This window comes from Sorex araneus, chromosome 4 (assembly GCF_027595985.1).
Source record: "Sorex araneus isolate mSorAra2 chromosome 4, mSorAra2.pri, whole genome shotgun sequence".
In the NCBI taxonomy this organism is placed as follows: Eukaryota; Metazoa; Chordata; class Mammalia; order Eulipotyphla; family Soricidae; genus Sorex; species Sorex araneus.
In genome coordinates this window covers 97,769,426-97,796,891 of record NC_073305.1, presented here as the reverse complement: position 1 = coordinate 97,796,891, position 27,466 = coordinate 97,769,426, and the positions used below count along the sequence as shown (strand labels likewise).

At 36.2% G+C, this 27,466-nt stretch overlaps 1 protein-coding gene and 1 non-coding gene across 5 annotated transcripts in view; both read right to left on the bottom strand.

Annotated features, from left to right (window-relative positions):
• Positions 1 to 27,466, bottom strand: part of ADGRB3 (adhesion G protein-coupled receptor B3) — an 823,957-nt gene that overhangs the window by 64,590 nt on the left and 731,901 nt on the right. For all 4 annotated transcript variants that reach the window (XM_055134853.1, XM_004605882.2, XM_055134855.1 and 1 more), the window contains one exon: positions 2,248 to 2,398. In XM_055134853.1, coding sequence (XP_054990828.1) covers positions 2,248 to 2,398 — 151 coding nt within the window. The remainder of the gene's footprint in view (positions 1 to 2,247; positions 2,399 to 27,466) is intronic.
• LOC129404566 (U6 spliceosomal RNA) lies at positions 1,175 to 1,281 on the bottom strand. Its single transcript, XR_008629960.1, has one exon. It is a non-coding gene; the product is annotated as a U6 spliceosomal RNA (small nuclear RNA).

Below are 27,466 nucleotides of genomic sequence, written 5' to 3'. Positions count from 1 at the left end.
CATGCCATTTTTAATTGACTAGATCAAATGTATTGCAAAAATATATTCTCTCTTGGGTCACATTTGGGGGTTAAGAGTCTCCATTCCGTATAATTTAGATTATAAAGACTATTTTTAAGGTTTAGATTGGTAGTGGAATAGTTAAGATCCTTGTCTTGTATGTGGCTAACCCCAGTTCAATCCCCATTATTTCAGTCTCCTGAGCACTGCAAGAGCAACACAAAATGCAGAGCTGGTAGAAGTCCCCAAACACCATCAGGGAAACCCAAACCCTCTCCAAATTTTATACATTATTTGAAATATTATGTTTGTAATGTAATTCATAAGAATTTACTCTCCCCACTTTCAGATTTCCTGGTAGTCTGCACCATTGGTTTGGCCATTTATTTATTTATTTATTTATTTATATTTTGCTATGCAATGTAATTTATTAATAACAATAATAGGAGACATGGCTTAGTAACAGAAAGCGTGACTCCATATCTGAGGCCTGGCTCTCTCATCAGAAGCACTTTAAAAAAAGAAATCACAGGGCTGGAGCGATAGCACAGCGGGTAGGGCGTTTGCCTTGCACGCGGCCGACCCGGGTTCTAATCCCAGCATCCCATATGGTCCCCTGAGCACCGCCAGGAGTAATTCCTGAGTGAAGAGCCAGGAATAACCCCTGTGCATCGTCGGGTGTGACCCAAAAACCAAAAAAAAAAAATAAAAAATAATAAAAAAAGAAATCACAGACTTGAAGATGAGCCATGAACTCTTTCCTCAATCATTTTTAGTTAAATTTTAAAGTAGTTACTGTACTTGCAAACTGCTTCATATTCTATACACTTCAAAAACAATCCTCATTGGTCTGTATTCTGTATTCCTTAGATCTAAGATTCGTCTTTATGACAAAAATATAGCCTGGTTCAGTACCAATCTAACCTCAAAAAATCTTTGAAATGGAACCTAGAAAATATAATAGAATCTAGATATATTTGTTAAAAATTAGATACACTTCGGGGCTAGAGCGATAGCACAGCAGGTAGGGTGTTTGCCTTGCACGTGGCCAACCTGGGTTCGGTTTCCAGCATCCCATATGGTCCCCTGAGAACCCCCAGGGGTAATTCCTGAGTTTAGAGTCAGGAGTAACCCCTGTATATCGCCGGGTGTGAATCAAAAAAAGCAAAAAAAAAAAAAAAAGATACACTTCTTGAGTTTGTGTGTCATCATTGAATAGGGGCCATGCTCATATTTTCTGTACCATTCCACGCTTATTATGGGTGCTGCTGAAGCCAGCACTAAACATAAAATTAATGAAATCACAGGTAGAATACAGACATTCTCATTTATTTTTGCATAAAGTCCTGATATCTTTGGAAGGCAGGAAATTAACTGAGTTTCTGTCTTCACTTATTTCTATTATTCCAAAATAAATTATTCCATTATTATGATTTCATTCATTTCTTAGATTTTCAGTTCCCTATAGCATACAATTCTATAGCTGTTTGGTAGCTTAAGTGCTTGTTTTATATTTGGTCTAAAACTCACGAGATTTTTTTAGTACAGTCCTTTAAAACTCAAACTTAAACAAAACCAAACCCCATTTCTCCTTCGCTGCCCCATCCCCTGAGAAGCTTCTTAAGTTTAATTAGTATTAGGTCCTATGATCCTAAGATTGCCAGTTTATATGGCAATTTGGAAGGAAATTTATAAGAAAGAAGATAATTCTTAGTCTGTCAATAATTGGGTGTGTTTTTCCTTTGTGAATCCCCAGGAGGTTTCATTCGTTGTCTAAACAGCTTTCTCTTTGTGACATGAATGGCTTTCTCCTTTTGACTATAATCGCTACAGTACTTAAATATTTTGAGGTCTGTCTTCGAATGGGTTCCTGAACTTTCTTGCTGGTAATATATGACTAGTGAACCATCGTGTTTTGAGCTCTGAACATTTTAAGACAGTTTTCTTTTCAGACAATAGATGAAAAGAATACTAAGCCCTTCTTTTTTGTAGAAATCTCATGTCTCATCTCGCACCATGTTGACTGTTAATTGACTAGCTACATTCAATATTCAACATTCACTCCTTGTTAATGTTCCAAAAGAGCAAAGAAGGTTAAAAAATGATGAGTGTCATAGATTCTTACTTCTGTATTTTAAAGTAGAACAAAGAAAAGTAGCCGGGAGATAATCACTTTCTATTGCTTCGTTATGTAAGTGTCCTGAGTCATTTTAACAAAAGTACAAAAGAGTATATTAATATGCTTACCCCATCCAAGGCACAAAAAGCGTTTCCTTATGAGCCGTGTCCTAATTTTTCCAGTCACAGCCATGTATGACTGCCACGCCTCAGTCAAAACCCAACAGAATGAAGCCAGGAAGAAAAAGTGCAAAAATGCAGTGGTAGTTGTACAGATACTCTGTGGAAACAAACAAAAAAACTCATAGTAAATACAGGAAGTCATGTGTCTTTAGGAAGACTATCAGTTAACCTTTATCTCCTTCCTTTGTTTCAAATCTCTCCTCCTCTACTACCCCCCCCCTCCCCTCTCGCCCCCTCTCCATTGCAAATTGCTTTCCCAGTTCAAATATCTCCTCCTCTTTGACCAAAAAGTTACTTAAAGAATGTAGGAACAATGTGGTCTTTGTTCTGTAGGCAATAGCTAAGTTAAAAAATTTTAATTTCCACTTTTTATGAGAACTGTTTCAAAGTAGTTTTAAACTCAGGGGAGAATAAAATTACTACTTTTTCACTTTATGTTTTTCCTGAATTATAATTATTGAGTTGATTCTTTGTTAGACATCTTACTTAATTTATTTTATCTACATTCTACATTCATTACCCTTTCTTTTTAACTGATAATTCTTTGTTGTTTTGTCTGTGTTAATGTTAAGATCACTTCACAAAAGCCTTTCAAAGGAAAAATTACAAGGTATAAAAACAAAGTATAAAATGAGGTTTGGCAAATAGCCTAGTGCAAAACTAACTTATATTTTAAAGCACTTAATGCATTGCATCTGTGTTATTATATTACAATGTGTGTCCTAATCAAATCATTTTGAAAAGCTAATTAAATCACTGGCTGCATAAAGTCATGATTTCATAGAGATTTTTCTTCATGCAACTTAATCTTTCTGAATGTGCCAACCACTAGCTGGTTGTAATTCGTCTGCAAAGATCAGCAGGTAAAAACAGCTACTTATTTCACTCTTTGTATAAATTATATGAAATTTCTTAAAATGAAAATCTTTATAAAATAATAACACAACTAGTTCTTTATTAATCTGTCTCGCTGTTCCCAAAAATTAAAAAAAGCAAACCAGTGTAGAACTTAAAAATGATCTAAAACTTGTAGTAGAGAAATAAAAATATAATGGCTAAGCTCCCACCTCCACTTTAAAACACAGTTAAAAGAATTATTCAAAAGTTGGATCCAAATTAATTATATTACTTATTTCACTGCGATTGGCTAGGTTTTTATTTAGCTTTTTAGTGTTTATATCACATTAAAATAATTTTGCCACATCAATCTCACAGGTTGTTTTAATGATGAGATTACATTCAGAAGCTGAGTAGCACTGTGCTTGTAAATAAAAAGTATTACTATCTATCTTAAATGATAAGGGAGTTACTATTTTTAGAAATTGATTCCTTATTTCATCTAGTGCTTAAATCTATATAGCACTTTGTTTTTACAAGATAATTAACTTTTTGTATGATAATCATGAATCTCTTTAAATTCTTGTACTGTTATGGCACCATTTTCAAACTTAATTAATGCTTTAACCATTGCGATTACCTTCACCATTTCAATATTGAGACTTTTTTTTCTAAGATTTAAATAATTGCAGACTGACTACTGTGATCAGTTTTGTTTTGCAGTCACTGATCCCAATTTGAATTTCAAAGATAATTTCCACTCAATTCCTGAAGACTAGTTATACTTTCTAATTCACATTCCATTTCCTTCCACAAGATGGTCTCATCTCATTCTAACTAAGCTACTTCTCTATTTTCAAAACATCAATATAGGTCTACGTATACAATGTGGAAGGGGCAAAATGATAGGTGTTCAGTGCGACATGCACTGCTATTCTAAAAGAAGTAAAAATGTTCTGGCTGAGGCGATAGCTTAAAAGAGTTGTAGCGTGGTTTGCATGCAGAAGTCCTGCTTGATTCCCCAGCACCATTGATGTTGGGGGAATCCCCCAAACACCAGTAGGAGTAGTCCCTTGAACATGGTCCCAGGTGTGACACTCTCCTAAAAGACAAAAAAGCTTCCAACCATGGACCAAAAGGAAGGAAAAAATTTTTTTTGTTTTCTCATTATTTATTTTATTTTATTTTAGGCAGTGTTATTTGCAATACTCTTTTTTTTTTTTAATTTCAAAAATTGTATTGAATCACCGTGAGACAGTGACAAGCTTTCATGTTTGGGTTACAATCTCACAATAATTAAACACCCATCCCTCCACCAGTGCACATTCCCCACCATCAATATCCCCAGTATTCCCCACCTTTCCCACCCTTCCTCTGCCTCTATGGCAGATAATATTCCCCATACTCTCTCTACTTTTGGGCATTATGGCTTGCAACTCAGACACTGAGAGGTCATCATGTTTGGTCCATTATCTACTTTAGACATGCATCTCCCATTCCAACTGGTTCCTCCAGCCATCATTTCCTTAGTGATCCCTTCTCTATTCCATCTGCCTTCTCCCCTCCGCTCATGAAGTAGTCTTCCAGCTATGGGGCAATCCCCCTGGCCCTTGTATCTACTGTCCTTGAGTGTCAGCTTCATGTGATGTTATTTTATACTCCACAAATGAGTGCAGTAAGGAAGGAGAGATTAAGAGAGAGAGGAAGAGAGAGAGAGAGAGAGAGAGAGAGAGAGAGAGAGAGAGAGAGCAAGAGAGAGAGAGAGGGAAAATGAGCCAGTGAGGGAGAGAAGTGCCTATCATTTAGGCAGGCTGAGGCAGGTAGGAGGGAAATTGGGGACATTGCTGGTAGGAAGTGTACACTAGTGAAGGGATGGGATGGGTGTTGAATATTGTATGACTGAAATCCAATCATGAACAACCTTGTAACTATATCTCATGGTGATTCAATTAAAAAAGAAAAGAAAAAAAGATGTCTGATGTCTCAGTACAGACTTAATTTGTTTTTTCTTATATTATGTTGGTTACTATGAACTTCTTGACATTCACTTTAATTTTAATACACAAAGAAGCATATGCAGTTTGCGGCTACTGAGATTTATTTCAGCATTTCATGTTTTTCTGAGCAATAATATGGTCATAACATGTGCGGGAAAATGTTAGTAATCTGCAAAAGTAAGACTTATTATTATGGGCAATTGCATTCTGCCATGGTCCCTTGAATTCATATGCTAGAAAAGCTAGAAGTATGAAAGTAAGCTATTTTGATCTAAGGAATGTGTATAAAAAGGTAAAAGAATATATGATTATTTTTAAGCTACAGAAATTACCTTGTGCATGTAAAGTATAGCAAATTCTATAATCATGAGAAATAAAGTGGCCTATATTTTGCTGTATTATCATGAAAAGTATCAATATAAAATCATATAGGGCACATAATGAATCCCACACAAAATTTTGCTGGTATCAAGTTTTTTCAAATAAATTTTTAATTAAAATAAAACTGCATATGAATTCTTATCTGTCAGGGATGGATATTCTAATGTTTGAACAACTGGACATTTCCATCCATTCAAGTTTCATGTAGCCTAAATATCAGAACAACAACACAGAAAGATCTATCATTCCTTGGATGTCCCCAGTTTTGTGGATATTTTCACTTATAAATTTTACACTCATTCTCTTTATTTTCTTCTGAGAGTATTAGGCTAAAATTTCCTGGATTAGTGAAATTTTGCTATGATAGTACTCAGGATAGTTATAATCTTAGAAAACAAAGGAAAATTAAAATGAGCAGGTTTTTTTTAAATAGAAATAGATTTAATAGAGAAAAGCAGAATTAATAAAGAAGCATTCATAATAGTTTTCAAGATGGAGGAGTGGGCAAACAAGATATTCGAATAAAAATGCTTATTGAAGACTAATGTATTATGGATATGTACATAAAAGAATATTCTTTTTTTTCTTTTTGCTTTTTGGGCCACACCCAGCGATACACAGGGTTTACTCCTGGCTCTTCACTCAGGAATTACCATATGAGATGCTGGGAACCTGGCCTTGTGCAAGGAAAACGCCCTGCCCACTGTGGTATCGCTCCAGCCCCAAGGATATTCTCAAAGAAAAGCATTGTTAAAATCTGATCAATTTTTTTCAAATGTACAAAATAATCCTCTAAGAAAAATTTCAGAAAATAATTTAAAATATACCTATCTTAAAAAATGTATAGTTGACACTTTTACAAAATATTTCCAAGGACAAAGTAAAAGATTAGAAGTATTGCACTTGTTTTCCAAAGCTAGAATAATACTGACTCCAAGATGAATAAGAATACGAAATTACTTCACCTATTTACATAAATGTGAAGGTATTGTACAAAAGACCAAAACTTAAAAGTAATATGATAGTAAATCATTAGTATAAAAAGAATGTGTTCAGTAATGCAGAATGATACAACACTAATAAAGTACATCTAGTACTGGATACAGTGCAAATGGAAGAATTTGTATGGCTGAGGCCCGAGATTTAATTCTCTGTACTACATATCTCTGATGTTCCTCAAGCACCCCTGATGAGGACCTTAAAACCAACAAGATAAATTACATGTAATTTACTACATTATCATATTAAGAAACCATGGAAATAAGTGTGAACGTATTAAATTAAAACTCAATTACCATGTAAAAATCCTGATTTTAAATTATGAGCAGAGAATATTTACTTAATAAAGTTATCTCTCCAAACATTATGACAAAATCATATTTAATAGTGAAATATTGAACTTAATCCCATCAGTCATCAGTATGAGAGGAAAGAGCATTATCCGCTCTAATCTTCTAAATTGTCTTGCTGGTATTTACCAAAACATACAAGGAAATGAAATCGGAAAAAGAAAAACAATAATGCCATCATTGTAGATGATCACTGAGGGCCACACGTAGCAGTGCTCAGAACTCACTCTCTGCTCTGTGCTCAGGGATCGCTCCTGGTGGAACTCAGGGAATCAGATGTGGTACTGAGGACTAAACCCAGATCGGCTGCATGCAAGGTAAGCACCCTATGCTCTGTACTATTACTCCTGCTCCACTGTATATCATCTTAAAAGTTTTTTTAAATGCTATACTTTTCTTAAGGTTGTTTGACTGTTTTATGTATATTATTAATCAATATCTCTTACTAATTTATTTCAAACCATAACGATTCCTTAACTCCAACTTGAACAAATTATTATTTCATTTTCACAGTGATAAATTTCTCGAGGTGTGAACTTTTTTCTACTTTTCATTTGGCAGACTTTCAAAAACGCTAGAAACAAAATACTATGTTTACCTTATTCTTAATGTTCAAATAGAATAGAAAAAGTAATGTGAGAGTTTTAAAATAAATAACCATACAACTAATTTGGAAATATTTCAAAAAGAAAAAAAATAGAAATGCTTTTGATGAGAGACAAATGCCAAAAACTGCCCTTTGTGGAATTTGTAATATACAAAAGCTTGCTTTTTACTAGGAAAATATAAAAAGTTATTGAGATGAATCCTTTAAATAGAATATTTAGAAATTGTTACTAATGTTAATATCTTCATGTCTTAAATTTAATAGTTATGAAGAAATCAGGAATAATTTTAGAGCATTATAATGTTTCAATAACATAAGAAGTTAAAAATTCCTCTACATAATTTAATTTTTATTTAGATTATTTAGGTAATTCCCATGCTGGGTTATCTAAAATAAATTTTAAATATGTATGCTTGCTAGTCACATGGAATAAAAGATTCATAAGCCTTCATAAGACATGTATAATATTATTCTGAGACTTATGCAAATGATGCTAAGGGAAAAGTATTTGTTCATCACTACAGTGATTTCCAAGACAGTTGTTTAAAACCATGCTAATAACTACCTATTTATATTATTCAGAAAATAGTAATGACAATAGTCCTAAAATGAATTGTTAGAGTAAAGAAAAATGATGGATAAAAAGGCTTCATTCAAATGAAATCACATCTAAAGTACTCAATAACTGCTAATTAATAGATCATAATTAAAAGGATAATCAAAGGTTAATAATAAAATAGCTTTTGGCAAAATAAACATATTTGATTATGTTTGGCTACAGTATAAAAGATGATGACAAAACTAATTTATCAAGCACCTACTCTGCCTTAAGCATTGATTTCACTGTAATACAGCATAAATACTTCATGAATGAGGAAATAAAACTCCTATTAAACCTGAAGTAACCCAGGTAACATATGAAGACGCTTATACTCTTTACTATGATATGTTATCTTGGCTGGAGTGATAGCACAGTAGCACAACGGGTAGGGCATTTGCCTTGCACACAGTCGACCTGGGTTTGATTCCTCCATCCCTTTCTGAGAGACCGACAAGCTACTGAGAGTATCCCACCCACACAGCAGAGCCTGGCAAGCTACCTATGGTGTATTCAATATGCCAAAAACAGTAACAAGTCTCACAATGGAGACGTTACTGATGCCTGCTCGAGCAAATCGATGAACAACGGGATGACAGTCATATAGTGATATTATCTTGTATTGTGAAGGACTTTGAATTTTCTAACATTTGATTTCATCTCAAATTCTCAACAACAGAATAGCAAATAGATGATAAAAAATATTACGATGCACAAAGAGTAAAATTAAATGCTACATCCTTATTATGGTCACAACAGAGGTTCCTAAAGTTATTGTCTTTTGCTGGAGAGAAAAATCGCTCTGTCCCCCAATCCCGTACACTTTTTCTACCTTCTTTAGGTAGACATCATCCCTTAATTAGACTCTAGGCTTCTACCACCCCTCACCCATTCTTCCAGAGCCCTTGGAGGGGGCAAAACAAGCACTTCTGGAAATGCTGGACTAAGCCACCAATAAGAACAGATAAATTTAAAAGCACAGTTTGGTTACATAAATTACATAAAAGCATATACACATTTTTGTTATTGTTCTTAAGTTGTTTGGGGAAAGCATCACGGTTTCAGTGAGATGAATCACTGAAACTAATGGATAGATACTGCACTCAGATGTATGTGAACACCACAAATAAGGGTAAGGATCCCTAATGAGCACTGAAACTTTAAAGAGATGTGCAATGATCAAATGCAACCATTGGCAAGTACCCGTGTATGCACCACAGAAAATGGTCAGGCATTATGATCAGAATGTACATGAACATTTAACTAGAGAGTGTGACCACTGGCGAACTTGCATGCAAACATCACAACCAAGGGTGTAAAATTTTCAGTGCTCATTGAGGCCGAGTGTGGAACCACCACAACCTATTGTGTCAGCTTAGATCATAACAAACAACAGTAACAAGGAAAAGGGAAGAGAGGGGGAAAAGTCAGTAGGCATTCTGATATTGTTTCATCATTTTATAAAATTAAATTAATGTTTAATGTTATTAAGGATTCAATCAGAAGCTTTTTGCAGTCACTTTGATCAACCTCTCTTCTTCCACTGTTTCTATGATATATTTTATTAACAGCAATGCTACTTGTAGATGACTGATAAATATCTTCCAAAGACCCAAATGCTTGTCCAATACATTATTCTCCTGAAAGATGACAAAATATCCACAGAGAGTGATGATAGGTATCAGTTTTCCCTTGAAGACTTTTAATTCAACATTAGTTGCATAGCAAATATATATCACTGTCCCACTGTATCCTGTTGTTCGTCGATTTACTCAAGCAGGCACCAGTAACGTCTTTCTTCCTCTCAGACCTGAGATTTTAGCAGCCTCTCTGTCCTCGTCTTTTCCGACAATTGGAGGCTCTTTCAGGGTCAGGGGAATGAGACCTATCATTACTGTTTTTGGCATATCTAATACGCCATGGGTAGCTTGCCAGGCTCTGCCCATGCAGGCTAGATGCTCTCAGTAGCTTGCTGGGCTCTTCGTATATGTATATAATTATAATTATGAATTTATGTAATCATATTTATATTAATTTATTTACAATAAATTATATTATTTTATCAATCATTTACTAATTATTTAATTAATAATTTAGTTTTTAATTATTTAATTAATTATGGCAGAGAGTCTCTTGCCCACACACCTGGCTGTCTTCCCCGGGGCCCCTTGGAGTGGATGGGCTCTCCAGCTTCCCTCCCCACCCCGAGCAGTGCTCCTGAGACCAAAGACCTCTGGAGCCTAGCCACAGCCATGCTCAAGGCCCCTCTCCACACTTTCAGACAAGCCTCACGCATGAAGGTACTGGCAGAGGAACCCAAGTGTGTGAGACCCGGGGCTGAGACCTCCAAGCCTGTTCGGATTGGGACTAAGCAAATATATATACAATATAAAATTATGTATAGAGCATATAATTATATATGTAATTATAAATATATGTATAAATATATATCACTGTATCACTGTCATCAATTTGCTCAAGTGGGACCAGTAAAGTCTCCATTGTGAGAATTGTTACTGTTTTTGGCATATTGAATATGCCATGGGTAGCTTGCCAGGCTCTGCTGTGCGGGCAAGATATTCTCGGAGAGAAATAAATAAATAAATAAAACAACCTGTATACATACATAATTATATATGTATAAAGCAAATGCATATATTTGCTTTAAAGCTGTGACACAAGATATGATGGGGAAACATTATCTCTCTGATCTACTTTTCAAACACTTTGGATACGAATAGCCAAAAGGCACATGAGAAAATGTTCTTCATCACTAATCATCAGGGAGATGCAGATCAAAACAACCATGAGATACCACCTCACACCACAGAGAATGGCACACATCCAAAAGAACAAAAGCAACCGCTGTTGGAGAGGATGTGGGGAGAAAGGGACCCTCCTACACTGCTGGAAGGAATGCTGACTGGTTCAGACCTTTTGGAAAACAGTATGGTCACTTCTCAAAAAATTAGAAATTGAGCTCCCATTTGACCCGGCAAGACCACTTCTAGGAATATATCACCCTCACAGTGATTCACTAATTTAAAAAAATAATAGTAATAAAAATTTGGAAATTTGAGTAAATTACTAAATCCTATAAAATATGAAACAGTTAAATGAAACACTAAGAAATTCAAGCACTTGCTAAATGTAACTAAGCAATAACAACTCTTAATTCTTGATTATAGTACTAGATTATAAATTACTTAATTCTAGATTATAATATTAAAATAATTTCTTACAAATAAATGAATTTATAAATTTATAAATTTCTTAATTATAAATTACTTAATTCTAGATTATAATATTAAAATAATTTCTTACAAAGAAATGAATGCTAGATCAATGTAAATAGAGATAAAAATCTGTTCCACAGATGTCAAAAATATGTGTCTTGCAGAAAACATTCATAATTTGAAGACCTTGGAAATTTTTTCATACAAAACAGAAAAATCTGATTCATTTAAACATGTCCTTTGGGAATCTGAACATTCGTATATCATACAGAGCAGATGCTTAATTTATAATATTACCTCCAGGCGTAGGAAATGACTGTTTAATTTAAGATGAAATATAATTAAGTCACTTGTAAATAAGGCCAAGAGTTCACCTGAAGTATTACTGATAATTTAGAAAACCCAAAATGTTTTATAAGCTTTAAGATATCTCTAGGAATTAATTTATATAATGCTCTATGTCTTTAGAGGAAGTAAGTTTTCAGTGTAAGGAGAAGTTATTCTCTGGTGTAAGCAAATTCCACACATGAATACTTAAAAATAAAGATAATAGTTATCAAATAGAAAGCTGTCTTCAACTTATAACAAGCAGAGCAAAGGAATCTCTGTAGCTCTATTGCTGGGGTTTCTAGGCTTTGAAATATTTATTTGATGAGTTCAATGGCAGAGAAAAATAACATTTTTCTATCAATAAGACATTTATATATTCTTTATATCAAGTTTAATCAACAGTTCACTTGGTGTCACAGACTATTTCCATGTGGAATGAAAACAATTTTTAGTTTAGAAGTGGCATGAAACGAAAAAAATCAGATTTTAGAGAAGGGCTCGAATTTTCTAAGCTTAGTTGCTCAGTGAAATGACTTGGGTAGCTCTGAAGTACTTGGTTCTACTACTATTTTCCCTAATATTTTCATGCAATCATCTTGGAAACAACTGAGTATTTGAATTATCTAGGATTCTCAGCTGATTCTAGAGTGTCAGGGTTCATAAATAGTCTAATCAGTGATGGATTGATTCTTGGTATCCAAAGCTACCAATTATGACCTCATACAAATGATAAATATTTTAGTATCAATCTTTCAATTGTCAGATAGAAATAAAACTATTTATTACATAGGATTTCCCTAATGTATATAAAATAAGTATCAAGTGCTTAATTCTTAGTGGATTGTAAAACATTAGTAGCAATGATTATGCATGAGTATATACAACATATTAGAATATATTATCAAGCGACGACCCTCTCAGCCCCGCCCACCTAGCCAACGGAGCAGACCAGCGCAGGGTCCTGGTTTCCCACCCAGGTCCCGCTTTCTCAAATAGGTTGTTGGGGGTGTGTCCTCTATGTCAGGGGCGTGGCCTCCTTTGGGGCCAGAGGCTACTCAGTTATTTTCTCCCCTTTCCTTCTCTTTGGACTTAGGTCACAAACTGTATAACCCATTTATTTGAAGAATGCCTTGGCCATCTCAATCACTATATACCAATAGTCTATTAGCTTATTAATTTCACAAAAACTATCAGTGAACACAAGAAACTGCACAAGCCCTTTATAAAGAGAGCCTAGGTGTTCACTAGAGGCCCCACAAAAACCAGGAGGAGCACCTGAGAGAAAGGAAGTATTCTAGAAGGGGAAAAAGATGGCCCAAAATCCTATGACAATAATCTCTCTCAATGTCAATGGTCTAAATGCACCAATCAAGAGACACAGAGTGGCAAAACGGATACAGAAACTAAACCCAACCTTCTGCTGCCTAAAAGAAACACACCTGAACAGTCAGAGCAAAACAGACTCAAAGTCAAAGGATGGAAAACAATCCTGCAAGCAAACAACTCCCTCAAAAAAGCTGGGGTAGCCATACTAGTGTCCCACAACATAGATTTCAGGTTGAAAAAGATGAGAAGGGACAGCAAAGGTCATTTTCCATTTATCAAGGGATATAAACAACAGGAAGAAATCACACTCTTGAATGTCTATGAACCTAATGAGCTACCAGCTACATAAAATAACTGCTAACAGACTTAAGGAGGAGATCGCTAGCAGCACAATATAAGTTGGAGACTTCAACACTGCCTTATCACCTCTGGATAGATCAACAAGAACAAAACTCAGCAAGGAAACACTGGCTCTGAAGGAAGAAATGAAAGAGAGAGGGATAATATACCTATACAAAACTTTACACCCCCAAAAGAAAGAATACACATTCTTTTCCAGTGCACACAGGACATTTTCCAAAATAGATCATGTGTTTGTTGGGTCACAAAATGTACATCAATAGAATCGGGAAGATAGAAATTGTACAACTATTTTTTCAGAACATGATGTGTGAAGATAGAATCTAATCACACACAGATGCAGAGCACCAAATTGAACACCTGGAAATTAAACAACTCAATGTTGAACAATGAGTGGGTCAGGAAGGAAATCAAGGAAGAAATAAAAAGATACCTCGAAACAAATGAGAATGAAGACACAAAATACCAGAACCTATGGTACGCAGCTAAAGACATGTAAAGGGGAAAATTTATAGCTCTGCAAGCATTCCTCAGGAAGGAAGAAAGGGCCTACATTGTTAGCTTGAACTCACAGCTCATGATCTTAGAAAAGGACCAGCAAAAGGAACCCAAACCAGACCTAAGGAAAGAAATTAAAAAAACTTAGAGCAGAAATTAATGACAGGGAAACCCAAAAAATGATCGGAAAGTTCAATGAAACCAAGAGAAAATAAACAAGGTTGATAAACCACTAGCAAGACTGATAAAGAAAGAGAGAGAGAGAGAGAGAGAGAGAGAGAGAGAGAGAGAGAGAGAGAACTCTATTAAACCGAATCAGAAATGAAAAGGGGGACATCAACAACAGAAACCAATGAAATTCAAAAGATCATCAGAGACTACTTTGAAAGTCTGTATGTCATGAAACAAGAGAACCTAAAATAAATGGATAAATTCCTTGAATCCTACAATCTCTCAAGACTGAACCAAGAAGACTTGGAACACCTGAATACACCCATTAATATCAAGATAATTGAAATTGTAATCAAAAGTCTTCCCAAAACCAAAAGTCCATGTCCAGATGGATTCACCAGTGAATTCTTCCAAACATTTAAAGATGACCTGTTGCCAGTTCTTCTCAAGCTTTTCCAGGAAATTAAAGAAACAGGAACTCTCCGAAACAGTTTCTATGAGGCACATATCTCCCTAATGCCAAAAGCAAACAATGACACCACTAACAAAGAAAATTATAGACCAATATCCCTGATGAACACTGATGTGAAGATTCTCAACAAAATATTTGCAAACAGAATCCAACAACTCATCAAAAAGATTATACACCATGACTAAGTGGGATTCATCCCAAGGATGCAAAGATAGGTTTAACATTCAGAAGTCAATCAACAGAATCCATCATATCAACAAAAGTAAAGATAAAAAACATATTATCATATCAATAGATACAGAGAAAGCATTTGTCCAACACATGTTTATGATGAAAACTCTCACCAAAATGTGTTTTGAAAGAACTTTCCTCAAGATAGTCAAAGCCATCTACCACAAAACCATGTTAATCATTATCCTCAATGGGGAGAAAGTAAGGGCCTTTCCTCTAAGATCAGGGAGAAGACAAGGATGCCCACTCTCAACACTTCTGTTCAATATAGTGCTGGAAGTACTTGCAATAGCGGTTAGGCAAGAAAAAGATATTAAGGGCATTTAGATAGGAAAGGAAGAAATCAAATTCTCACTATTCACACATGATATGATACTATATCTAGAGAATCCTAAAGCCTCTACCAAGAAACTCTTAGAAACAATAATCTTATACAGAGAAGTCGCAGGCTATAAAATCAATACCCCAAAGTCCATGGCCTTCCTATACACAAATAATGAGACAGAGGAAAGCAACATGAAAAAAGCAATCCCGTTCACAATCGTGCTCCAGAAAATCAAGTACCTCGGAATTAGCTAACTAAGGAAGTAAAAGACCTCTACAAAGAAACCTATAAAACATTACTCCATGAAATAAAAGAGGACATGAGGAAATGGAAACATATACCCTGGTCATGGATAGGGAAAATCTACATTGTTAAAATGGCAATACTCCCAAAACATTATACAGATTCAATGCATATGAATACCCATTAAATTCTTCAAAGAAATGGATTAAGCAATCCTGAAACTCATATGGAACAACAAATGCCCACAAATAGCTAAAGCAATTCTTGGGAAAAAGATGATAGAGAAGGGAACACCAAATAAAGTGTGCCTGGAGGACCCACTCGGGATGGGAGATGAATGCTGAAAGTAGATAATAGATTGAACACGATGGCCACCCAATACCTCTATTGCAAACCACAGCACCCAAAAAGAAAGAGAGAACAAAAGGGAATGCCCTGCTACAGGGTAGGGTGGGAGTGGGTGGGATGGGGGAGTGGGAGGGATACTGAGATCATTGGTGGTGGAATGGGCACTGGTAGAGGGATGGTTACTCAAGCATTGTATGACTGAAACACAAGCATGAAAATATGTAAATCTGTAACTGTACTCTCATGGCCCTCATGGTGATTCACTAATAAAAAAAAAAAAGAATATTTTATGAACCTTAACCATACCTATTGGATAACAAAACTGGAGTCTTTTGCTGTGCATTCATATTTTAATTTTGAAATTACATTAGAATGGACAGACTTCTTTATAAAGCCTGCTATAAAGAATCATTAACAATGAAAGGCAAGAAGAAAATTTTAAAAATAACAGTGATGTTTGTCTGTGGTGTTACTCAGATCATCATGTTACTCAGACCTCTGATTCTCCACCTGAGGGAAAACACCTACTGTTGAGCAAGTGACTTGTTAAACGTAATCAATGGATCAGTTATGACACTCTAGACATGATTTGTAGAGATCTCAAAAATATTCTAGTCCAAAATACCAATTTTAACCATGCTAGTGCCCCATTGATGCCTACCTTTTACATTCTAACTTGTTTATCTCTGAACACCCAGTCCCATATAATTTGATTCCAATGTGCCAAATCAAAGCTTGCGCCTTAAGCTATTCTTTTTATGTTTGTTATCTGCAAAAGAATACCATCATTCTCAATAAGAACCTACATGTTATCCTTGTAATTCCTTCATACTAAACCAACTCCTATTTAATTATGTTAATAATTATATGCAGACTGCATTGACCATTCTAATTAATAATCCTAGATGCAACATCATTCACCCTTTTCTGAACACAATGAGATTCTTGTGGGAAAATCCCTTTCCACTGTGTAGTGGTTCCACCTCCTTTAGCAAGAGGGAAATAGAAGCTTGTGAGTTAGGTATGACATGATAGCCCTGCTACCCACCCTCAACAAGTTAATTACAGAAAGATCTTAACATATGTTTGGCATGTACTTAGTGCTAAACAAATATAAGTTGTAGCTATCATATTTTTATTATCATTAGAAAGAGATATGAATATGAGGTCTATTTTCACATTGAGGAATACTAAAGTATACTTGAATGCTAAGTGGTGAGCCAAATATAAAGAACAAAGAGAAATTTGGAGTGAGAGCATTGATCACATCAAGTCCCAGAGAAGCCTGATAAAAATGAAATCTCAGTAGCCAAGATACAAAAACAGTGGGCTGGAGTGATAGTACAGCTGGTAGGGATCTTGCCTTGCATGTAGCTGACCTTGGTTGAACCAGCTCCACATATGAGGTTAGCACTGCCAGGAGTGATCCTTAATTGCAGAACCAGGCAGGAGTAAGCCTTTAATATCATTGTCTGTGGCCCCCAAACAAACAAATAAAACAAAACAAAAACAACTTAAATGTCCATCAACAGATGAGTGGATAAACCACAGTATGGAATCGAATATGCACTGGAATGTGCAATGGAATACTGTTTGTTTATAAGAAAAATGAAGTGTTTCATTTTCTACAACTCAGATGGCATCCTAAAACTCAGATGGCAACGCCCTCATGCTAAGCAAGAAAGTAAGAAGGAAAAAGGCACATAGTGAATGATATCACTTACATTTGGTAAATAAACAAGGCAAAGAATTAAACAATGTTGAATAGAAAGCAAACTTTTATCCTGTCAACAGAACTGAGTTTACCTATAGGGGGATTGGAGAGAGGACAGAAAGGAATGAGAAGTCTTTCATACAAACTATCGTAGAGGGAATTTGGCATTTTTGGTGATATAGTAACATTATGGTGATAAAACACAAATATTGATAGTATTGTAAGCCATGTGACCTCATTAAAAGTAATAAAGCATATATGACTGATGTTTGGTGACTTTTATTTCAAACAGGTAAGAAGGAAAATAAGTCTAAGGTATGAATGTAAATAAATTAACAGATTTTGTGGTTAAATGATAAGATGGTTGCTCTCCAAGATACCTGAAAAATTCCTTTTGGAATAGGAGTTCAGCCAGTTGATATAGGATGCAAATGGGGCTGGAGTGATAGCACAGTGGGTAGGGCATTTGCCTTGCACATGGCCAACCTGGGCTCAAATCCCGGCATCTCATATGGTCCCCTAAGCACTGTCAGGAGTAATTCCTGAGTGCAGAGCCAGGATTAACCCCTGTGCATCGCTGGGTGTGGCCCAAGAAGAAAAAAAAAGATGTAGGATGCAAATTAAAGTATATGTGAGCTGACAGGGAAAACTCTTTGTTGAAGAACCAGTTAACATGGAGTTAATAGGCAGCATTGAAGCTATTGAGCTGTTATTCTGCATTTTTGCTTTTCCAAAGACCTGTAATGTACATCACATCAACCCTAAAACCAGTAATTGAAGACCACAGAGGAAAAACAGTGGGTTATCTTTTGCTTTTCTGTTTGGGGTTTTCTTTGAGTTCCTCTTTTAATGGGTCATCCCAGAGCACATTTCTCTCTTCTCCCACCTTCACTTTTCATGCCACATTCATGGCTACTGTGAAACAAGAAGACAAATCAGCTCAATGGAAACAATTCAAGCTATGGCACAAACCAGGTGAAAATTCTGTTCATTTGTCTGGAAAAGCTGAAATAATATGAGCTTTAATAAGAAATAAGACTGAGGGGCTGGAGTGATAGCACAGCGGGTAGGGCGTTTGCCTTGCATGCGGTCAACCCGGGTTTGAATCCCAGCATCCCATATGGTCCCCTGAGCACGGCCAGGGGTAATTCCTGAGTGCAGAGCCAGGAGTAACCCCTGTGCATCGCCAGATGTGACCCAAAAAGCTAAAAAAAAAAAGAAATAAGATTGAATATATGTTTAAATGGTTTTATATATATGTACATATATATATTATTGTAAATAATTACCTTTGAAAGCTGGGAACCCTACCAAACTAGTTTCTCACTTTCTCAGCATGTAGGAAAGACAACTATGGTTGAAGTACTCTAGTCCATCCAGATTGAACAAAAATAACAAATGGCAAAACGAACTATTTATAATGCCATAATTTTATAGTGATTGCAATAAATATTTTTGGAAGATATTAATTTACTAAGAATGCTTTAGTCCAGACACAGAGATAAATCTCGGATCTGAGCAACTTGCAGCAGAGATGGCCCTGGACTTTGTAAAAGGCCTTTTCTGGGGCCTGCTCCAGAGGGGGTGGGTGTTGTCTCTCCACCTGCCCTCTAAGAGCTCCAGCGGGCACCATTTTCTAGAAGCCAGTGAGAAGCACCAAGTATGAGTTTGTGGTGGTGGCAAATCCCAAGTCTTGAGGGACAGGGGAAGAGTGGGCCGTCCTTACCCCACCCCGATGGGATGCCGAGATGATGTCACATCTGCCCACTGTCTACTTAAGCTCCCATGGAGCCACAATCCAGAGACACAGAGATGAGTCTCCAACCTGAGCAACTTGCTGCAGCGAGTTCTTCAGACCCTGGTTATTAAAAACTTAGAATTCCTTGAGTGTGCGACCACTCTCGTGGCCATGCAATATTATATTCATAACAAGCAATACAAAACACACTGTCTAGCATTGCATTTTCAGCAGGTATGAGGCTGGTAGGACTGGTTTTTAAATATTGAAGGTAACTAAAGTAGAGAAAGAATATTTTGCAAATTGTCTGCCATAGAGGCAAGGAGTGGTGTGGAACTGGTGTGGATGGAATCTGGGGATTTTGGTGGTGGAAGGGATGGGTGTTTGTATGATCAAAGTTCAAACATAAAATTTTTGTTACTGAACCTCACAGTGAATTAATAAAAAACTTTATAAAAAAAAGAATGATTTAGTCCAGTTCAAAAACTGGGTAATTGTTTTCTTTACCATGTCTTCACCGTCACTGTATCATTGTCATCCCCTTGCTCAGCTCATCGATTTGCTCGAGCGGGCACTAGTAACATCTCCATTGTGAGATTTGTTGTTATTGTTTTTGGCATGTCAAATTTGCCATGGGGAGCTGTCAGGCTCTACCGTGCAGGCGAGACACTCTCAATAGCTTACAATTAATTGATCACAGCCAGTTACCATGTCTTAAAAGATTTAATCATTGAGAAATTCAGGATATTTAATGACTATCATATTTATGTAACATCCTGTATTAGGCAGGTACAAATATAAAAAGAAAAATTATATAAGAATACATAAAAATATAAGAATAAAACACACATATATAATTATAACATAGTCATCTAATTTAGAATGGGTATGGAGGCAAGATGGCACTGATGCCGTCTGAACCCCTTGCGCTCTCCTGAACCCGGCTCACCATCTTGCCTTAGTGCGTGGCTTAGCATGACAGGCATGGAACTCTACGCGTGATTCCTGATGGACACGGCTGGCTGTTCTGCAAGATTTGGACAGAATGGGATCAGCGGTGCATGGAGAAACCTCGGCAGTGGTTGCAGTGCTCGGGCAGGCTGAGTCACAGCGCCATCAGACATGGAGCTGTGTCGGCAATGCGCGTAGTGGCTCATCCACTGTGGGGTGCTGTCAGCCACCCACTGGGTGACCTGGGACTCTCGGCGCAGGTGTTCAACCTGGCACAGACCCTCTGCGATAGGGTCCTGTCTGCTCTGCCAGCTGCTCAACAACCTCCAGGGGCACTCCATCAACCTCAAGGAGATCAAGCTGAGGCAACAGATGTCCCAGATGCTGCCCAGAGACGCAGGCAGGTGTGTGTTTGTCAGTGTGCATATTGCTACAACATGCCAGATGACCAAAAGCTTACATTCAGTAGACTGGGAACACCTGTAAAGGCGATTAGAGGCCACCCCCAAAGCCTCCATTCCTCTCAGAGAGCTCAGCAAGCTGCCAAGTGTATCCCGCCCGCATGGTAGAGCCTGGCAAGCTACCCGTGCCGTACTCAATATGCCAAAAACAGTAACAATGATGGTCCTCATTCCCCTGATCCTGAAAGAGTCCCCAGTATGCCATTGGGCAACACCAGCACCTAGAGGGACAAATGGAGACATTACTGGCGCCTGCTCAAGTAAATCAATGAACAGTGAGATGACAGTGATACAATGATACAGTGAATTTAGAATGGATTACTGAAATATGGAGTGATAGCACAACGGGTAGGGCGTTTGCCTTGCATGCGGCCGACCTGGGTTCGATTCCTCCGTCCCTCTCAGAGAGCCCAGCAAGCTACCAAGAGTATCTCACCAGCATGGCAGAGCCTGGCATTGTTGCCCGTGGCATATTCAATATACCAAAATCAACAAGTCTCACAATGGAGATGTTACTGGTGCCCACTCGAGCAAATTGATGAACAACAGGATGACAGTGCTATTATTATAAGGTGAAAATAAATGATTTAAATTATTAATTCATACTATTTCACATAAAACAAATGAGGACTGAAGATATAGTACAGGTGTTAAGGTCAATTCAATTAGCTGACTGGTTTGTTTTCTGACACCATGTATGGTCCCCTGAGTACCTCCAGGAGTGATGTTTGAGCACAGAGCCAGGAGTAAGCCTTGAGCAATACGAGGCATGGCCCACAAAATACATTTAATATAAATGTATTAATTTTATTATGATAAAATATATCTAGAATCCACTACTACTTTCACTTTCAAATCTGGACCCTAAATTCTACTGAAAAACTTCAATTTAAAAGAGGGGAAAAGTAAAACATCATCTAACTTTATTTTTAGAAGATTAAAAATTAGCAGTATAATGCACAATTACCCTAAACTATGTTTAGAAATGGTTGAAGCTGGATCACAGTGTTTCTGGGTTGAGTAAAAGCTTATTATTAAATTTTGGATTCAATATGACATGGTTTTATACCATTTCTTATCATACTTAAAATTTTTGTTTAAAATAAGAACAGCAAAAAGTGTCAACAGGAAATTAAAAAGCATTATTCTAAAGACCATTAAGTAAAAAATAGCTCATATATCTTAAGTATAGCCTTTTATTCTTATATCATGGCATTAAATTATATAGTAATGTGGATGTGTTAAGAAACTCCCTCCATTTTTCACCCAGTCTAACAGTAGTACAGAAAGAGAAAGAGAGATCTGGCCCAAAGCTGAGAAGAAGAGGTTGAAGAGGGGTGGAGAAAGAGTTGAAATAAGTCCCCAGCCTCCCCTAGAGAACTATAATTTCATTCCCCTCATTTTAAGAGGGTGAAACTTTCTTTCACTCCCACTCCCCGTCAATGTTGTCTCCTTTTGTTCTGTCCATTCATTTTTGCCTTTTGAGAAAAGTCATTGCTAGAGTCAAAATATTAGAGCAGCAAAAGAAAGAGAATTCAATTTAGCCCAGCAGCCTGTCCTCCTACTTTGAAACCCTTCTATCAGGATTGCACAAGAAAGAGAACTTTTATGGCAGAATCGACACCATTATAACAAAACAAATGCTACAAAAATAGTTTACTAATTTAAAATCAAACTAATTTATAAATATTCTGTATTTTCTAAATACCTATTTATCTCATTCAATATAAATACACCAAGCATATATTTCCAAGATAAGACAGATAATGATTCAAATTTATATCTCAGTCTTTCTGTGTAGAAAATATTCCCCTGTAGTAAATGAAGCACTCTGAGAAGAATACACATTATTTTAGGCTCCAAGGAAGCACTGAATGCATGATTATAGTGAATAATGGTTGTATCTCAGAATACATAACACTTTTTTCCCTCCAATGATTCACAGCACTTTCACTTGTATCATTATACTATCTATTGGAAATTTTGGAAATTACTATTTTAACATTTATTTCTTAGACTTTAAGTTCTAAAGGCCAGAAATTTGTTTTCTTTTACATCTAGTGGAATACTCATACATTTTATCCAGTAACTATTTGTTATATATATATGTACATATATACATATAGATGAAAAATAGCTATTACCAATTATTTCAAAGATTCTAATCAACTCATCCTATTAGTTAAAGTGATTAGATATGAGTAGGTTCTTTCATTGTTACTATGTAAATTATAGTTTATACCATTGTCATTCACTTCTTGCCCTCATAATTAAATAATAAAAATTAATTATGGGGTATATCAAGACTAAATTTCCTATATTTTTTAGTCATATAATTAGATTATTGACACTGGAAGATTAGTAGTGATATGCATCCACAACTTTTCCTTTCATTTTGTTGTCAGATGAAATGTTTACATGATCTCTGTAGCTAAAACATCCACCTGGGACATTGGGGTAGAATTTGTAAATTTATTGTGGCAAAAAACTCAGAAGGAAACAGGCCCATAATAATCCTGAAGCTATCTACATTTAAGTGAAGAAATAAATATTTATCTTAATTACAGCACTGTTCCTTTAAATCTACATTTGACATCAATATATAAAAGACACATGAACTAACATGCTCTTAGTAGATAAAATATTATATACTATGAGCAAATGCAATCTGTGAATTACTGAGAAGATCATGCTAGTTTTCCAAGCACTGAAATAAATCCAAATATTTGCAGTCCATTCAGTAGATTTTGAGCTGTGTTCCTCAGTTCCACTAAATCCCCTATCACTTAGTAATAAATGATATTTATAAATGATATTTATATTTATATGGTAGGTTTCACATAATACTTTAATACCCACTATATCATTTTATCCTATGTTCATATAAATGGCAGGTATAGTTACTATAATTTTTATTCAATGGATGAATATAACATGTTAAGTAAAATAGAGTTGCTTTTTCAAGCTTACACAGTGTAACTAAAAATCATGCACTTTAATTTATTCTAGGTATCATTCGCTTTCCTTCACACAAAATGAACTTAATGTATCTGTTTGTATGGGAAATAATAAATGTCCTCTAAAATTGATTTATTGGATGTTATCTTAGACATTTAAAATATCTTGCTAAATAAAATTTTCAACTTGTTCTTATCTTTCTAGCATATTCACGTCAGGATTCCTGATTCATTTACATTTGAATTTAAATTTAATTCATAGTTTGGACTGAATCACCACACCCACTTATCTGAATTCGGGTTTCTATAGCAAAGAAAGAATAATATTTATTCTAACAATATTCACCAACCACCTCCTCCAAGAGGTAAAACAACTTCCTCTAGCTCCAAGTTGATTTGGGTTATTGTAATGAAGCAACAATTAGGTATTTGATTTTCTTGTATCTTTACTACATACAGATCCTCAACTAGGAGCCCATGAGAAAAAAATTTTTGACCCTCATAATAATAATATATGTATATATACACATATTTATATGCTTTTGGGGCCACACCCAGCAATGTTCAGGGTAACTTCTGGTTCTGCACTCAGGAATTACTCCTGGTGGTGCTTGAGGCACCATATGGGATGCTGGGGATCGAACCCGGGTCGGCCGTATGCAAGGCAAATGCCATATCTCCTGTACTATCTCTCCAGTCCCCATGATAAAATTTTTTAAAAAACAGGTATCTGAGAAGATATGGAGAAATGAGGACATTAAAAACTAACTGAAAGATAGAACTTCCAAAACTCTCAGAGAAAGGTGAAGAGTAATAAAGTAGAGTTGGTTCTCCTGTAATCCACATTTGACTGTTCAAATAAGATATTACGGGAACTCAAATGTAACAGTATTCAAAAACGGAGATTATGATACTTCACCTTTTATAAAACTGACTTGCTTTTAAAGTGAATCACTCAATGAATATCTTTTAGCACTTTTTTTAAATGTCAGTTTCTTCATAAGCAACATAATTCAGCTGACCTACAAAATTGAACTGCAGCATGTTTTTAAATTCATTTCAATGGGCTTGGTTCTTACATATAATTTTATAGAGACAATGATAGTAAAATTAAAAATTTTGAATCAAACACAGGTCAACGAAAAGAAGTAGCTTCTGAGACTACAATACAGCTGTATTTAACTCTCAAATTTAAAACCATTGTCTTAAGAGCATAATTTCTATATCTTGAAAACAAAAAGTAGGTGGAAGATGGAGAGCAGTTAATTGCAAACTGCAGTGCAGTGTAATAGGGGTTAGAGTGAGATACTGTGACCTCAGGTAAATACAAGGTAAATACAAACAGATATGACGGAATACTCTGATTTGCGTACTATCTGAAATCTGCATTAAATCCTAAGTGTTACACTAGGCACTCTTCTCTGGGATGTGCACTTTTACCACAATTCACATTGCATGCTTACAGCTTAATTGTCTTTCTACATTTCCCCCCACTCCACATCACCACCAGTTCCTCTTTAGAGGAGAGTTCCATAGCAGAATCTAAGGTTTACTATTGTTTTGTTGCTGTTCATCATTGCAATACTAGAATTGAGCACTGCACCTTGTATTCAGCAGTAAAGACCCTTGTTACTGAATGGCTAAGTGAATAAGAGAGTAAATCACTAGATAAATGAGCACTTTCTATCTTTGAATTGTTTTATCTATAGCTATTGACATGCCTGGCTAATCTTCTTAATGTAAGCTTCATGGATAAGCCCATTTCCAGTTGGCATCTTTATGTGTTACTATGTCTAATATACAGGTTTGTAATGACTGAGAACATATTTCACTCATGAGAAAGTATTCCTTTGCAGGGCGTGGTGTGAGGGGACATACTGATTGTGTTCAGGGCTTATTCCTGGCTCTATACTGAGGTATTGCCCTGGTAGACTTGGGAGATTCATTTGTGGTGCCCAGGATAAAATCCAGGATAACCGCATGCAAAGCAAGTGACCTGCTATACTATTACTTCCAAACCTGAAAGTATTCTTATTTCTTCCAAGAATAAGATCAAGTACATATTATTCTCTTTATAATACAGACTGAAGACACTAGATATGGGGGCAAAACAAAAGATAAATAGTAGTCAATGTTTTAAAAGATATTATGTTGTAGATACATATAAGATATCATTTGGCTTATATAAAGTATGATGGTTTGGGTTGATTCATTGGCACAATCTATATCTCCATAAAGAAAATCCATAGTAAGTTACTGATCTCAACATCAGCAAACATTTAGAACCAATAATAACAGACTATTCATTAAAGGGGGCTGTAGAAGCCAGAGACTAGGAGACCTTTAAGCAAATGTTTCAAAAATTGGACCAGACTGATTCATGTGGAATAACTAACTTCACTATTTTATCTCCCCTACTTCATCCATTCCATCAAATATTGGCACACTAATCTTACTTGGTCAAGAAATAACTATGAAGGAACTTGTATATCATCATCATCATCATCGTCATCATCATCCCATTGATTGTCGACTTTCTTGAGCAGACTCAGTAATGTCTCCATTTATCCTAGCCCTGAGATTTTGGCAGCCTCTTTTTACTCGTCTTCCCCAAAGATGCCGCATTGGAGGCTCTTTCAGGGTCAGGAGAATGAGACCCAGTATTGTTACTGGCTTTGGCATATGAATATGCCACGGGGAGCTTGCCAGGCTCTCCCATGCAGGCAGGAAGCTCTCAGTAGCTTGCCAGGTTCTCCAAGAGGGAGAACTAGGCTCTAAGATGTTGCCTGAGAGCTTGGTTTTATAGTCTCTGGATGTTGGCCATTGATGGGATTACAGAGCACTGGGGCCAGTTTCTGGGTGTGGTCGCCTAGCTACTGGAAAATGGGGAATCTGGGCAGAAGAGGCCCAGTGCCAATCCGAGCAGGCCTGGAGATCTCAGCCCCGAGTCCCACACACCTGGGTTCCTCTGCCAATTCCTTCATGCATGAGGCTGTCTGAATGTGTGGAGAGGGGCCTTGAGCATGGCTGTGACTGGGTTCCAGAGGTCTTCGGCTGCTGGGGCTCTGTATGACAATCCTTTCCCAGTTTTCTTCTAATGAAGGAAGGCAGCCCCCCAAAGTAGTTGAGGCTGACTTCCACAATATACTTTTTGGGTGAGATATATTTATGCACTTTTAAGTGTTTTGTTTGGGGCCCACACAAATGACCCATGACTAGAAAGATTTAAATATAAATAAGTGTTTGGATATATATAAAACTAGGCTTTCTGATCACCACCAAGAATTAACTTATATTAAATAGCAGTTTTCCTTAACCAGATAATTAAAAATCCGTTTAAATAGTCATGTAATAATGTTTTATAGAACTGTCACAATTTGAGTCTGTTATGACTGATATACTCACACACCCAGAGCAATTGCTTGATGGCCTGAGTACATGCTTTACACACCAAAGTCTCAGGTTTGATTCCTGGCACTGAATTGCTAACATAAGGACCAGCAGGATTCACCTCTGACCTCAGAGCTAGAAGTTCTAATTACTGCCAGGAGTGGCCTCAAGCCAAAAACAATGGCAACAAAAACTTAATCACAAGGAAGGATTTAGTGACACATCTTTTCTTAGGTTCAAATACACTGATAAGTATAATTTAGGAAGTAATATTTTCAATAACTAGTAATGTTCCAAAATTTTTTTTTGTTTTACTTTAGATAGCTGTTATCTGCCAGGCATTGTACTGTTTTAGCTGTATCCAAAAACAGTAAACAAGTCTCACAATGGAGATGTTACTGGTGCTCGCTCCAGCAAATCGATGAGCAACGGGATGACAGTGATACAGTGACAGTGATTTATATACTTTACAATAATCTTTCTATTATTTGTTATTTTTAGAGCCAACTATAGAAGAAGAAATAAAGTGGCAAACATATTAGACAATATTCTAATGGTTTTTATAAAATGTAATAAACTATGTGGGATTCGATTATAGACTAATTGAATTCCTCAGGATGCTCTTATAAGACCATATACTTCTTA